General features: G+C 47.3%; 1 protein-coding gene across 2 annotated transcripts in view; it reads left to right on the top strand.

Moving 5' to 3' along the window:
* Positions 1-15139, top strand: part of LOC142803995 (glutathione S-transferase D7-like) — a 34586-nt gene that overhangs the window by 3850 nt on the left and 15597 nt on the right. The window contains exon 3 of one of the 2 annotated variants that reach the window (XM_075890445.1): positions 8391-8975. The exons of the other annotated variant lie outside the window; for it this stretch is intronic. Within the exon in view, the coding sequence (XP_075746560.1) occupies positions 8391-8427 (37 nt within the window). The 3' untranslated portion in view covers positions 8428-8975. Of the gene's footprint in view, positions 1-8390; positions 8976-15139 lie in introns of those variants that run through there. 2 annotated transcript variants of the gene reach the window in all.

The raw sequence follows: 15139 nt of genomic DNA, 5'->3' as shown, positions 1-15139 counted from the left end.
CACGTATAATGCACAGTCACAAAATATGTGTGCTGTCGTTTCGCGCACTTCGCAGCGTTCACAATTTGGGCTGTCCGCACGGCCGATTAGGTGCGTGTAGTGGCGAGTGAAAGCGACGCCCAGGCAAATTCGGTGCAGTATATTAGCCTGTATTCGGTTGATTTTATCTGGAAGACGAAAGTCATACCGGGGTCTGTTTCCCGCAGGCGCTTGTTCCGGTAATCTGATAGCGACCAGTAAGTGGCAGCGCATTCGTGCATGATTGATTTCAACAATGTGTTGACGTCACCTCGCGAGTAGGGTACTTTGACGTACATAGGAGCGTTGTATATTGCCGCTCTTGCTTCGCTATCGGCTGTTTTGTTGCCAACCAGGCCGCAGTGTGCAGGAATTCATTGGAGTGTAATCAAGTGACCGCTCCTGTGTGTTAGGTCAAATGCTTGGACGATTCCTAACGTTAACTCGTAAAATTGGCCTCTTCTTGAGAAAGAATAAATAGCTTGAAGCGCTGATTTTGAATCAGACAGAATTGTCCATTTACGCGGTGCTTGGTCGTTCACAAATTTTATGGCTTCTTGTATAGCAACAAGTTCTGCAGCTGTCGAAGATGACCTATGATCTAATTTGTACTGTCGGGAAATACCGAGTTGAGAGATCACGAAGGCTGCAGCTGAGGCAGATGAAGTTACGGATCCATCGGTGTAAATGTGCACGGAGTCGCTGTATTGGTCAACTAAATGTGCCAAGGCGAGTTGCTTGAGGGCAATATAAGAAACATGCGACTTATACGAAATTCCACGTATGTGAAGGCACACCAGCGGTTTAGTTAATGTCCATGGAGGCACTGCATGAATTACGGCAGGTGCAAAGCCTGAAGGGATCACGTGCCTATGCGTATCGAGGCATCGCGAATAGGTACAGCCTGGTCGGTCCACTTGTAGCGAAGACAACGGGTGCTGTGCATGTCGGGTCAGCAGACGAAGGTGCACTCGAAGAGGCTCACAGGACGTGTAAACATGTATAGGGTAGGTGCGTGACTCCTCTATGGTGCCAGAGGTAGATTTGCACCGTGGCAGGCCAAGGCATATTCTAAGTGCTCGTGCCTGAAGGCTCTCTAAAGTACGAAGGCACGTTGCCCGCATGCTGGAAAGCACAGGTGAGCTGTACCTTATATAGCCCACAAACAATGCCTTGTATACCTTCAGAAGACTTTTCTCCGAAGGGCCCCATCTCAGTCCTGCTATAACACGAAGAACATACACAAAACTGATTAGCTTGTTTCGCAGTGCAGTCACATGATTTGACCAGGACAGGTTGCGATCAATGACGACCCCTAAATAGCGGTGGTGCTTAACCACGGAAATCACTGCTCCGTGAGCGAAGATTGGGTACCACGACATTGATTTTTTCGTAAATGCCAATGCAGCACATTTTGCTATTGAAAGTTCCAGGCCCTGACGACGTATGCACTTAGATGTTATTGATGTGCCTTGTTGTAGCCTTGCTCGCAATTGTGGTCGCGTTGCTCCAGATGCCCATATGCATATGTCGTCCGCATACGCACTGATTCTGACAACGTCGGGAAGCTCAGCTTCAAGGCCAATGAGCGTTATGTTGAAAAGCGTGGGGCTCAGGACGGCGCCTTGCGGAACTCCACGGCTTACGAGGTGCCTGGCCGTGTCACCGTCGGATGTCGACATAAAAATGGTACGTCCTCTGAGATAGCTCCTTATCCATGCGTGTAGTCGGCCACCTACACCGATGTCTTCAAGTGCGTCAAGAATGGCCTCGTGGTAGACGCTATCATGCGCGCCCTTTATATCTAAGAAAATGGCCCCTACCAATCTCCGACGTTGTCTTTCCTTTTCAACAGAAGAAACTAGATCTACGACACCATCTATAAATGATCGACCTCTACGGAAGCCATTTCTAAAATCTGGTAAGCCGACATTATTCTCCAGCAGCCATTCCAATCTTGCCAGCACCATGCATTCCATCACCTTACCGATGCAACTGGCTAAGGCAATGGGTCTATAAGAAGACAACTCGTGTGAACACTTGCCTGGTTTCAGTAAGGCCACTATGCGGCTGCACATCCAACTCTCTGGGACTGCCGCTGTTTCCCACGTAGAGTTGTAGAACGACAAGAAAACCTGCCTTGCTTCCTGGCTGAGGTGATATAGAGCCGAATAAGTAATTCCGTCAGGCCCTCGTGCAGACGACCGTCGGGACGTAAAAATCGCAGCGTCGAGTTCGTGCATTGTGACTGGCAAGTCGAGGCGATCATCGCTGGATGGTGGTGAGGCTAAATACGAAGGTGATATCGATGAGGAGGACATACCTACGAGTAAGTGGCAGAAATCTTCTGCAACCTCTTCTTCAGGTTGACCTTGCTTTAGAGCCAAAGATCGGAAAGAGAACAACTGTTGAGTGGGTGTCTGAAGGCTTCGGACAGTTTGCCATATTCGAGACAGGGGTTTTCTGAGATCAAGAGAGCTACAAAATACCCTCCATCGTTGCCTATCGAGCTTATCGAGGTGTCGCAATACATGTCGTTGTGCTTGGCGTGCTGTAGATAGGTCAGATGGTGATTTCGACCTTCTGTATTTTCTCTCTGCCCGGCGACGAATTGCACGAAGGTATTCATATTCTGCGTCAAGTTGTGATCTTGGTAGCGACATATTCACAAGTTTCGTATGCGTTGTTAAGGCTGATGCAATTAGGCTTTCTATGTCAGATATAGATTGAGTGTTCCCGCACTGAGCATTTACAAAAGCTTGGAATCCTGGCCAGTCTACGCTTTTCAAAGGCCGGGGAGACGAACGATGGAATCCTTTTAGCTGTATATATGTAGGGAGATGTTCACTTCCATATGTTTCAACGTCTACAAGCCAACAGGTGGTAGGCAAGAGACTTCTGCTCACAAAACATACGTCTAGACAGCTGCTGTACGATGCGCCACGGAGGTAAGTAGGTGAGCCATCGTTAATGGACATAAGGCCCTGATTGAGCACAAAATCGGCAATGTCCCTACCGCGGCTGTTCATTGAGGCAGAACCTCACATGGGATGATGTGCATTAAAATCCCCAAATAATACATGTGGTCCAGGGCAAGCTTGGAGAACAGACAAGAGATGGGGACAGTCCACGTGGCTTCTAGGAGGAATGTATCCACCAATGATTGATATTGAACGTCGCTTGTGCTTTATAGATAGGCAAATATAGTCGTTAGAAGCATGAGGAGCCGCGGCATGTCTCACGTACGTTAAATCTTGACGTACGCATATAATTACTTTGATCGCATTTCGATCATCACGTGACCACAAAGGGACGTATCCGGAAATACGAAACGACGACATCATATTCGGCTCACATATTACAACCAACGCAAATTTGTATTTAAACATCCGTTGTCGAAAGTCAGACGATTGGCTTCGCAAACCTTGCGCATTATAGCATTCCACTGCATTATAGCAGAGGTGCGCACACGTTCATCGTAGAAATTCGCCATATTGTTTATGAAAGGGTCAGCAGTAGCGGTTCTAGCACGTTGAGGATCGGCACTGCTGTTTTCGCTCCTGGTGTGTGTAGCTCGTTGAGAATCGCACGAATAGATTTTAGTAGATGCTTCAGCATAGTTTGGCTGTTCTCAGTGTCTTGCCTATCATTTTCCGCCCTCTTTGGAGTTGCAGCCCATGATGTGGTCTTTTTTATTGCTCCGGTCGGTAGCGAAGGCCACTCAGTATCTGAAGCATCGGCGTGCAACGCGGGCGTTGGTCCACTTTCTGCATCCCTGGGACGTGGTGCGTACAACATGGGTGTAGCGGCCTGATAATGCGCACGTGTATGTTCATCTGTTGCTGATGGTGATGCATCACTTCTTTGTTCACTATGCTTTCGCTGGTGCCTACATTTTGGACGACGTCTGTGTCGGCGGATGGACGTGACTGCCTCTCTGTGTGTCGAGTTGTCTCTGACCATCTTCCGCAGGACGCGAATTTCTTCTTTGACCTTCGAACACTCCTTCGACGTTACTTCATGTGCCCCAGAGCAGTTTGGGCATTTCAATGGAACAGTAGTATTGCAGTTTTCCAACTTATGAGACCCGCCGCACCGCTGGCAAGTTGTCTCACTTTTGCACACTGCGCTGACGTGTCCCAACTTGAAGCACTTGTGACACTGCAAAGGCCGTGGCACGTAAGGGCGCACGGGATGTCTCACGTATCCAACCTTCGCGCTAGGGGGCAGAGTCTCAGAATCAAATACTAGTTTGATGCAGCAAGACTGCCCGAAGCGGCGTATGGTCACGATTTTCACTGTCGACGTCACAAGATTCTGCAGGTCAGCGTCTGTGATGTCAGCGTCGACGTCATTTATCACGCCAGTCGTTGTTCCTTTCCTCGTGAGCGAGAAACACGTGAACTGAAACACCCACCCACCCAACACACAATAAATTTCTTGCAAGGACTACCGTTTTAGGGATATATAAAAATGCATGCTACTTCTTGTGATTGGAAGATTGGTTCTCTAGTCGGAAAGCCTTCTGCGTGAACTAACGGTATTCTTGAAAACTTTAACAGTGCGGATGAGATGGGGCACAAAGAGGGCACAAACAGCTGCGTCTCGTTCACCCTGAAACGTTTTCAAGAATGCATGTTCCAATTCGTCCACCTCTCTACTTTGTTGAAGTAGTATTAGTATTAGTATTAGTAGTAGTAGCAGTAGTATTAGTAGTGGTACTAGCCGATGTAGTATTAGTAGAAGAAAGGAAACACCTGGACCATCTTCTCGCCTGACCTGACCCTTACGGCTGCGGTGCAGCAGCATTGCGCTTGGGTGTCATCATGAGTTGAACGATGCTAATGCGGGTGTGGCGGTGAGCGCTGGAAGGTAAGCTTGAAGTGATGGCTAGCGTAAATCTTGTAGGTTATATGTACACACATGTCTTAACACGCACGTTACTCGCGCGTCAGGTTTATTGTGCATGAACAAAAAAGTCGGTGGAGTAGCGAGGGGCGGTCGTGGCAGCTATTGCGGGTAAACAGACGAGGCGACAGCTGCGGGTGCCACGGCGAGCGCGCACTGCGAGGAGAGCGTGGCGTCAACGCGCGGCTGCGGCGTGACCTAGTTGGCACCACGCCAACACCTGTGGTGCATGGTGGCGCAAGGACAGCGTTACACAGCCTAGTCAAAGAGCTGCGTCATATATAAAACTTTATTAGTGCAGAAACCAGACAGGCTCGAACCTCAGTGCGCGGCACCAGAGCAGACTTCCATCACATATTTCTGAATTCTCCGAACAAACCCAAGCCCCCGTGGCAAGGGTCAGAACAGCAGGAGCGATGGGAGGCTGCTCTGTGCAGCTTGCAACCAGGGTTACAGCTCCGGACAGTGAGTTGGGCCAGATGAGTCGCCGAAGCGCACCAGTGTCTGGCCACCTAGAGTGGCCCGTGGCCCGTCGCCATCCTGCTTCCACTTCCCCTGCCACACACCTCCACAAATGATTCCTTCGTGAATCAATAAATTTGCTTACCTACCTACCTACCTACATACGTAAGTACCTACCTAGCTACCTACCTACCTACCTACCTACCTACCTACCTACCTACCTACCTACCTACCTACCTACCTCAGTGCGCTGCAAGTAACACAAGGGTGGAAATTGTCGTCTGTCCAGCTGGGTGGCGCCCTTATTCCAAGGCCTTCGGATTAGTCGCCCCTGATCTTCTAGGGCCGATGTCGAATGCAGCGCCTCCAACTCGTACTGTGTGTCATTTGTGTTCTGCTCTTCTTCATGCTCGGCACATTACCACGTGACATTAGGAATACTATACAAGTGCTGGCAGAACCACAATGATTTCAGAATCTTTTAAAAGAGGAACGTACGTGTGGTGCAAACATACTTCTGGGTTTTCCCGGAAGTGGATAGACGTTTCAAACTGTTGCCCTTGAAATTTTTTAGTTTTTAATGTGCATGTACACATACAGGCATAATTACTTAGTCACGGATATACAAAATTGGCAATTGAAGGCTCTCTCGGCTACCGAAACATAATTGTGGCTACGCCCCTGTATATATAGCTGAAGGTGATAAGGCCGAAATGATCCTACGAGTGCCATAGTTTTGAATTAGATGCTATATGCAAGGAAAGAGAATGAAGCTCCCGTAAAGTTTTAATAAAAGTAAAGAGCCTGTAATTCAAGATCAGCACCAGCCATCAACAGCCAGTAGCCTCCGAACCTCTGCTGTTCTTTCGAAAATACAAACACGGAAAAACTTGCCTGGTTTGCCTTTTTTATAATTAGCCTTTTTTCTATAGCATACAATTTGTGAGCAGTAACAAACTCTTCTAGTTCGTAGTTTCTTGAATACAATTCTCTTTTGAAATGAATCAAACTAGATGGTCGTTCAATGACGGAGCTACACAAAAAGCTCATAAAAACAGCCTATCTGTGCCTTCACTGGCCAAAAAGAAAGTATTTCTTCTGTTAACAAAAAAAAAAGAGTGAAACTTTCACTATGTCGGCAACGATAACAGTGTATCAATATACCTATGCTGGAATACCTGTCCTTTTGGATTTTTTTTTCGTGGCTCTGTGCTTTTTTATTTGGTTTCGTTGTGGCTTCACTTCATAGCGAGGCAGTATTGTCAAAAGGAAAAACCTGACAGGAAACGCACTGCGGACGTTCGAAGAAACTGTACTCCGCCCGTTGGAGCAGCTGGTCGGCGATAATGCTTTCGCTGTCGGCGACAGCCTCACCATGGCTGACATCCGGCTTGTCTCCAGCATGGCATGTTTCGTGCCTGTGAGTAGATGTCCTAACGCCGCTGCCATGGCGTGGTGAATATATTGCCCACCACGGAGTATATCGTGGGATGACTGGCTGAAAATTACTTCTTGCAATACGTGCGCTGTTATGTCATATGTACTCAGCATCACTTCTTTTCTTTCGTGTAAAAAAAGTATTTTCTGGATAGCGATGCAGTCGTTACGAGAAAGTTTTGGTAATGGGTTTGAAGAACCAAGCATGTTTTGCACAGGAGGACTTTATGCCTCAGCTTGCTGCGGGAGCTTCTGCTTTGTTTCTTTTTCGGAGGATAAAAGTTTGGCTAGGGCAACTTACAATTTTTTTATAGTTTAGGTAAGAGTTAATTTATTAAACAATGATTAAATTTGGTTGCTGTGGACATGAATATTCAATTATTTCTGTCGTGGCACATTAGTGAAGGGTGCTTTACATAAAGATACTACATGAGTAAAATTTGAGAATAGTCTATAGTAACTTTGCTTACCCGACAAAATTGTCATATAATCGTAACAATGTAGCATAACAGAAGAAAATAACATCGCGCATAAATAAAACGTAAGCATGTGCACTGAACATACAAGAGGCATTATAATAAGAACAATAAAACTACCCAAAAACTGGCAATCCTGGCAATATTTGTGCTGCATACTTCTTGTAGCATCGTCTGCGTCTTTATTTGATGCTGTCCTAAGTGCAATTTTATTTTTCATAGAAAATGAACCAACTCCATGAAGCACACCGCCTAAGGTAAACGCAATTGCATGTAAATATAGAAATCAATATAACACCTTGTTAGCCAAGTAACACCGACTTTCCAAAAAAATATCATCTTTACAGTGTCCTGACATATAACTGGGCTTGAAATTATTGTCAAAAATGGCGGATAAAGCAAATCTCGCACCTCTTTCGAATAGTGTGAGCGAAAAAATTTCTGAATCACACAGAGGCAAGATATGTACTCCAAAAGTTAACTGCACGCTTGAGTCGGGAGCATCTCAGCGATTGTTACCCACGCATGAAGTTACAACGGGTGCTAGAAAATTGCTGCGTACTGAAGCAATTCATGTGAAGTATTTGTAATGAGAAGAGGTCAATGGCGCACTTTTTTGCCACATTATAAGCCCCTGTGTATGACACTTTGATTAGTGGCCCCTTCACTTGCACGCACGACCATACTCTGTGTAAAAATGATGTAAGTTCTTCACGGTACCCTATAACTTATCGCTTTTTATTGACATCCCCAACATAGTTCTCTAGTGAAAATTGCAAAGCGACCCTTCAAATTGGTGTGGAACAGAGCGCACCCAAAGCAACGTTGAACTCGACCACTAGGACTAATGTCGTGGCTTACGAAGTTAAAATCCCTAAAGATGACTCTTAAAGCTAAAGCTGGTGTAACTAAGAAGTATCAGTAAAGTTAAGTAATGTTTGTCTCCATTCCCGCAGCCCTTTTGAAAACATCCTCCATATTTTACTGTCAGCATTGCTGACAGACTCAGAGCATTACCTCTTTGTCAAAGTTTTACCAATAAGGCATGCTAATGATCCGACTAACTAATGAATCGTTACAATATTTCAGCTTCCCATTGTTGGCAAGTCTAAGTTCATCCAGTTAGTGTCTTACTACGAGCGAATCAGGGCCTTCATTCCATGTTTCCACGAAGCATGCGGCTGGATGCTTGATGAACGCAGCAAGGATTGGGAGACGTACGAGGGAGCTCCTTCGGGCACCGAACGACCTAATCGGCCAAAACACTGCTAGACCATAGATCATTCCATTTTGACAGACTATTGCGTTAAGCGCAGAAAAGTAATCATAAAAGTGTTTTCTTAACTTGTGTGTTGCTGAAGACGTATGACCAGCGCCACATAATAATATCAACTTTTTTGTGTGATTCCTTCAAGTATTCGAAAGCAATGAGATGGCCTGTCACTATTTAGGGGAAAAAACTTTAGGCCCCCTAAGCATCACAACAGTGCACATTGAAGTTCTTCTTGAACAGAGGTCACTCACAATATGTCACAATAAACTAAAGCCCAAAAATGCAGCCTAGAAAATTTCTCGCGGAGTTGTGCGCATGAAGCTGATGTCGATATAGCGTGGAATCTGCAGAATTTTTATAACGGGGAATGATGCGTTGCAATAAAAGACATAGTTTCTCTGTTCAGGCGTGATGTGCTACTGTAATTCATGCATTCGGTTAATTACAAATTACCAATAATGACAGCACCTTTTAAAAGTACTGCCTTGATATTATTCTGAAGTTTGAAATCCCAAAACCACGATAAGAATATGAAAGGAGCTGTATTAAAGGGCTCCGTATTGTCCGACCACCTGGTGTTCTTTACGTGCACTGACTTCGCGCAGTACAAAGGTCTCTACCATTTCACATTCATCGAAGTGCGACCGCCGCATCTCCGATCGTACCCGCGACCTTTGGGTCAGCAGCCAAGCACCGCTACACCACCGCGGCGGATAGAGTAATGCCTTGATGTGTTAAAATTATTGTTTCATTGGCTTGCCTAAATTTGTCTTGTGTGTACACAGTCACCAAAATGAACCACACGACCACGACGTCCGCCGCAGCATTAAAAGTGTTGAAACCTACTGATTCCTAACTGCTGATAAACGTTACAGAGCGTCTGCTGTCAGTTTTGAAGCGTTTGCACGAACCTCACACCATTAGCCCCTTTTTAAAACACGGCTTTCTGTGATGACACTGATGGTAACTCGTCTAATACAGAAATGCGCATCATCGCGTACGGTGCTCTGCTTGTCACGGGCTTTCTTTGTAACACTGACTCTGCGAGGGTGACTATACTCTGGGAGTTATGGTGAAAAGGAGAGAGAGAAAATAGAGAGCGAGAAGTGGACTCAGTCGGCGAGGGCAGCCGGCATTCAAGGTGGTGTTTGGTTGGGCAAGTATGCGTTGGGCAAGTATGGCACCAAGCCCAACTCCACTAGTGTCAGTGGGAAGCTATGTTGATGCTGAGAGATGGAAGTGTTGCACTATTGGCAGGGCAGTGAGAAGACGCCGAAGTTTTTGAGATGCATCATCACACACCGGTGACAGGCAGTTAGCTCCGAACAGTCGGCGAGAAAGTTGGTCGAGGAGGCAGTTAAGTTTTCCTTCTTGTTCGTTGATCTCCTTGATGTGGATTGAAGTCCCGTCAAGGAGATGATCGGCGTCGATGAAGCAGGAGGCAGGTTGGAGGTAATGAAAACTTGAAGGTATATTACAGCGAAATATTTACAGTCATATGTACATCGTGCCGAAGCACACTCATTATAACACAGACATCAACACCGTCTTACTCTTCTACTTAACTTTTCTTAAGTTAGAGCCTAGAACACTGTTACTACATGCAACGTACTTAGTCTCACTGTTCGACCACCAAGTGGTTACGGCCCAGACAAAAGTTGCATCGTGCGGAGTCGTACTGATCTATCAGTTAAGTGATTGCAGCCTCGACTGAAGAGAAACGGATTTCATCCAGTCTTAAGCATCTTGCGGTAACAAAGAAAAAGGGGAGGTGGCCACTGCTGGTCCGCCTCAACATTCTTTCATCCAATCTGTTTCCACTCAGATTAAGTCACTCCCTACTGGGCTGACCTTACTCTAGACAGCAGCGCTTCTACAGTTTGAACAGGCGTTTTGGTACTCTTTCCCATCATGTCTCTCTCTCTCCACCTCCCACGCGCTCAGGAATTCTCTCGCTCGGGAGATATCGGCATTGTAGACCCGGTACATTCATGCCTTTTCCCACACCCAGCGAGCCGAGAGGAACCTCAAAGCCGGAAGTTAAATGATCGTGTGCGGAACGTTATTGCCCCCGCAGGTAGCAATCGGCCTTTGACTTTCTCCGCTTTCCTTGTGTTCGGGTCGTGCATCGCTGCGACTTTGAGCCGATCGCCAGGGCAGAGCGTGTCGCCTACTCTCACTGAGCTCGCGCCCGGCAGCGGAGGCAGGACGGGGTCGCTTAATCTCATTGTGCGTTTGCCCCCGACAGCGGCGACTTGACTCTAAGCGACAAACATTCCAAGCCGGTTGGCAGAGTGGGTTCGTTTCACATTGTGTGTTTGTCCCGGGCAGCGTAGGAGACGGACGTAGTTTGCATTCCAGAGGATAAGTGGTGTACAGTTACACGGGCATAGAGAGAGTCGAGAAAGAAGCTTTGTATAACGTAGCTTCCCGCACTGTTGTCCCATGCTCAAAGGAAGCAATTCGCGACCTTGCCGAGAGAGATCCGAGAAGGAAGCTTTAAATAACGTAGCTTCTGGTGCTGTCCCATCCGCACGATCAACTTATGAGCGGCAAAACATAACACGTCCCCCCTAAAGAGTATACTGGGCTGTCTTACGCTCAGTGATACGATAAAGCACTGCCACGATTAAGTCACTGGATTTTCTAACCTCACAACAGTTGTACACAAGCATCAGACACAATTGCAAGTCAACACTACAGGAGAATACATTAAACAAAAACAAATACATGCTAAACAATCAAGTACAGCATTGCTGCTTCAAGCAGTGAGATCACTAGTGTCTGTTTCTTGAATTGTCAATCACACAGTCCACAATATACAGCAGCACGTGGGCAGGAACATTCACGTCCCCCCCCCCCCCAGTTGGCATGGCACTGTTATTCTGATGGCTTCCATGAACTATTCTGAAGCCTAGATAACGCATCCGCATTACCGTTACATACTCCCTTCTGATGTTGTACCGACAAATGATATCGCTGTAAAGCCAGCGCCCATCTTGTTAATTTCGCCCCGTGCGGAGTCGAAGTTGTAAGGTACGACAGCGGATTGTGGTCTAAAACGACGTTTACTATGGCACCGAAAAGCCAGTAGTCAAACTTCTTTAAGGCCCATATTATTGCGAATGCTTCCCTCTCAATTGTCGACCAACGCATCTGGGTCAGTGAGAAGCGGTGGCTTGCAAAGGCAATAGGTTTCTCTTCTCCCTCGGCTGACATTTGTGCCAAACATGCTCCCACCGCCGTAGCTGATGCGTCTGTGAAAAGCCAGTAGGGCTGAGATGGCTCAGGGGTGTTTAGCGCCACGGCCTCGCACAAAGATCGTTTGAGAGTCTCAAATGCCGCCTGAGCTCCCTCCGGCCAGGGTATCTTCTTAGGTACCGCTTTCCTTGTTAACAGCGTGAGCGGGCTCGTCACCTCTGCATATCCTCGGACGTACTCTCGATAGTAGCCGCAAAGTCCTAACAGGCTGCGTAGTTCCTTCTTGGTGCGCGGTCGTACCAAGTTCTTAACTGCTGCTATTTTTTCTGGGTCTGGTGCGTGTGTCCCGGAACCGACAATATGCCCCAGGTAATGTATGTGGGATTGCGCAATCTGACACTTCTCCGGGCTGGCTTTCAGTCCCGCCTTCTCTAAGACCTTAAGAATAATGTCTAGATGCTTCAAGTGCTCCTCCCAAGTGCTAAAAAAATAGCAATATCATCTAGGTATGCCGTGGCATACACTTGATGTTGCGAGAAGAGTTTGTTCACCATTCTTTGGAAGGTTGCCGCGGAAATTTTCAGCCCGAAAGGCATCACTTTCCATGCGTACTGACCTTCATGCGTTACAAATGCGGTGAATTTCTGACTCTTTTCTTCCATCGGTACCTGCCAGTACCGCGCCTAAGGTCCACTACCGTAATGAACTGCGCTCTGCCTACTCGGAAAATCAATTCCTGAGGATTCATCATAGGAAACGCATCCGCTTTGGTGACGGCATTTAACGCTCTGTGGTCCACACGCACGCGGATAGTCCCATATTTTTTTCCGACATACCACCGGGTGTGCAAACTCACTCTCCGTGGGGTAGATCAACTTCCAAGTCAAAAGTTCGTCAACTTGCCGGCTGACTTCTTTCTTTATTAGTTCCGGCACCCGATACAGAAACGCCTTTTTTGGCTGGTGACCCGGTTTTATTTCTATTTTATGTTCATCTACCTTTGCTATACCCGGAGTGCCGTCAAAGAGGGTGCAATGTCTTTGGAACACCGCCTGTATTTCCGCCTGCGCGTCAGCATCAAGGTGAGCAACCTTCTCGCTCGTTACCACTAGCTCTTCCCGCTTCACAGTGGTTGGCTGTGGGGCATATTCCACCTCCCCAAAATCATGGTCCTCATCGAAGACGACCCCAATTTGACTGACTCTTGCATAGTAAGGTCGAATGTTTTTGGCGTGGACACTTTTCACCTTTCCCTCAGATGTTTCTACGCGGTAAGAATGTTCGCGCTCACGTCCAACCACTGTGAATGGGCCTAGCCATTTAGGTGACATTTTACCACTCCGATCATTGTCGAAAACCACAACTTGGTCGCCAACGTTAAAAGCTTTGAGCCTGCTGCTGCGATTATAAGCACTGGCATAACTCTCCTGATGAGTTGCACTAGTTAGCTCAGCTATATTAGCGGCTGTCTCGAGCTGCTCCTTAAGTTGTTGTAAATACTTAGCGGAGTTTTCTCTCAATGTTGCGGGCACCGGCATTTCTCCCGTCCAAGTCTTCTGCAGTATTAGAAGCGGTCCCGTGGGATTCCTTCCATACAATAGACGAAACGGAGCTACTCCGGTTACCTCATGGGGGACTTCCCGATAAGCCCATAAAACCATTGGGACATATTTGTCCCAATTCTTGGAGTCTCTTTAAATGACATGATACAACATGTTTTTGAGAACTCGGTTCCACCTTTGTCACACCTGTCCCGTTATTAGGGAGGCGATCGCCGGGCTAATTCCAAGAGCCGAAGTATCGGCCCCCCGAACCGCACCACGAAAGCGTGGACAATTTAGAAGTGGTCCTTATTGGTGCGCCAGCGGACGCCGGCTGTGGCCCAAAGAACAAGACAGAGCCGAGAGTTGATAAACAAACAAAATTATATTCTCATTAACGGCAGATCAAAACGCAATACACACGTATGCACACTCCACAATAGTTACATACAATACGTCACCAAACAAACAATGTACTACACAGTACAATCAACCACACTTGAAACAACGGACACAGACAACAATACGCACTACAATGCAGTCGCATGCATTGAACAACCAAGACACTTAAAGACCAAAGAGATATAAAACCTATTCAGTCCAAAGTCCTTGGAACAAAAGTCTGAATGATACTCTTCCGAGAATCACTCACTCAAAGTCCAGCGTTGTTGTCGTTCCGCAGCTCTCGAAGTTCTCTTCCAGGAAACCTCCCGTCTTCAATTGGCCACTCTTCCAACTTCAACTTCTTCGCCGGAAATCCGTCGGCTTCCCACACGCAGCTGTTGCCCGCGTCTTCGCTCGATAGCGGTAAACCCACGCTCTTGCCTGTAGCTCGAGCCGTCCCTACGGACCAAAAACTTCGCCGACTACACGGCGGAATCTCTACGCACTCTGGCGCTCACTTCCGTCTCCTCCTGCTTCGTCACTACGAACGAAACCTTCGCCGACTACACGGCGGAATCCCTACGCGCTCTGGCGTTAACTTCCGTCACCTCCTGATTTCTCGTCTCGGCTGCTCGGTTAAATACCTTGCGCGCGACTTTCCAGATCTTTCTCGTCATTTCGTCGGCGCGATACGCAGCGAAGGCTGGGGAGAGGCGAGACGGTTTGTCTGCCCTCCGCGTCGGATGACTCAGCTCGGTCTGACCCCGCCCCGTTCGTTCGAGAGAAATCGCGGTCTTGCTGGGCCGCAGATGTGGGGTGAGGAGGATCGTCTGCGAAGCCGTGCTTCTGCGGGGAGAGCGCGCGCCCGGGAGCCCTGGATGTTTGCTTTCTTTTTTTTTTCTTTTTACCTCGCGGCGTTTCTGCCGCCCGTTGTCGCAAGGATTTGGCGGCGCGCTCTTGTTTAGCGCTCGTTCTGTGACACTGCCCCCCACTTTAAGAATATTATCTCATAATATTCAAAACCACACAAACGAGCGCGAACAGTCACCACACATTCTCACAGACTGTAACACAATCCGTCGCTCATGACACTTCACATTCACAATATATCACTCAATACAATCGTACATTGTAGTTCAATTCCACAACACATGAAATATAGCCACAGGTACATGCCTACAACACTTCATCACACATTCTAAACAATACAACCGTACAAAGTTCTGTCTATCCAACAATTATACAACACTATACATCACACCATCGCACAGAACACTGACTCACTCGACATACACTTGAGACACAGGATAACAAGAACCTTAACACAACATATGTCACTCAGCCCTGCCGAACACATTCTGATTCCACCTCAGCGCCTATCTTGAGTACTTCGAACAGCGCTTGCGCCCCTTTTTGCGGTGCTCGCTCGATCTCTCCTT

Source organism: Rhipicephalus microplus, chromosome 3 (genome assembly GCF_043290135.1).
Source record: "Rhipicephalus microplus isolate Deutch F79 chromosome 3, USDA_Rmic, whole genome shotgun sequence".
Classification (NCBI taxonomy): Eukaryota; Metazoa; Arthropoda; class Arachnida; order Ixodida; family Ixodidae; genus Rhipicephalus; species Rhipicephalus microplus.
The sequence above is the reverse complement of the archived record's forward strand: the minus strand, read 5'-3'. Positions and strand labels throughout refer to the sequence as shown.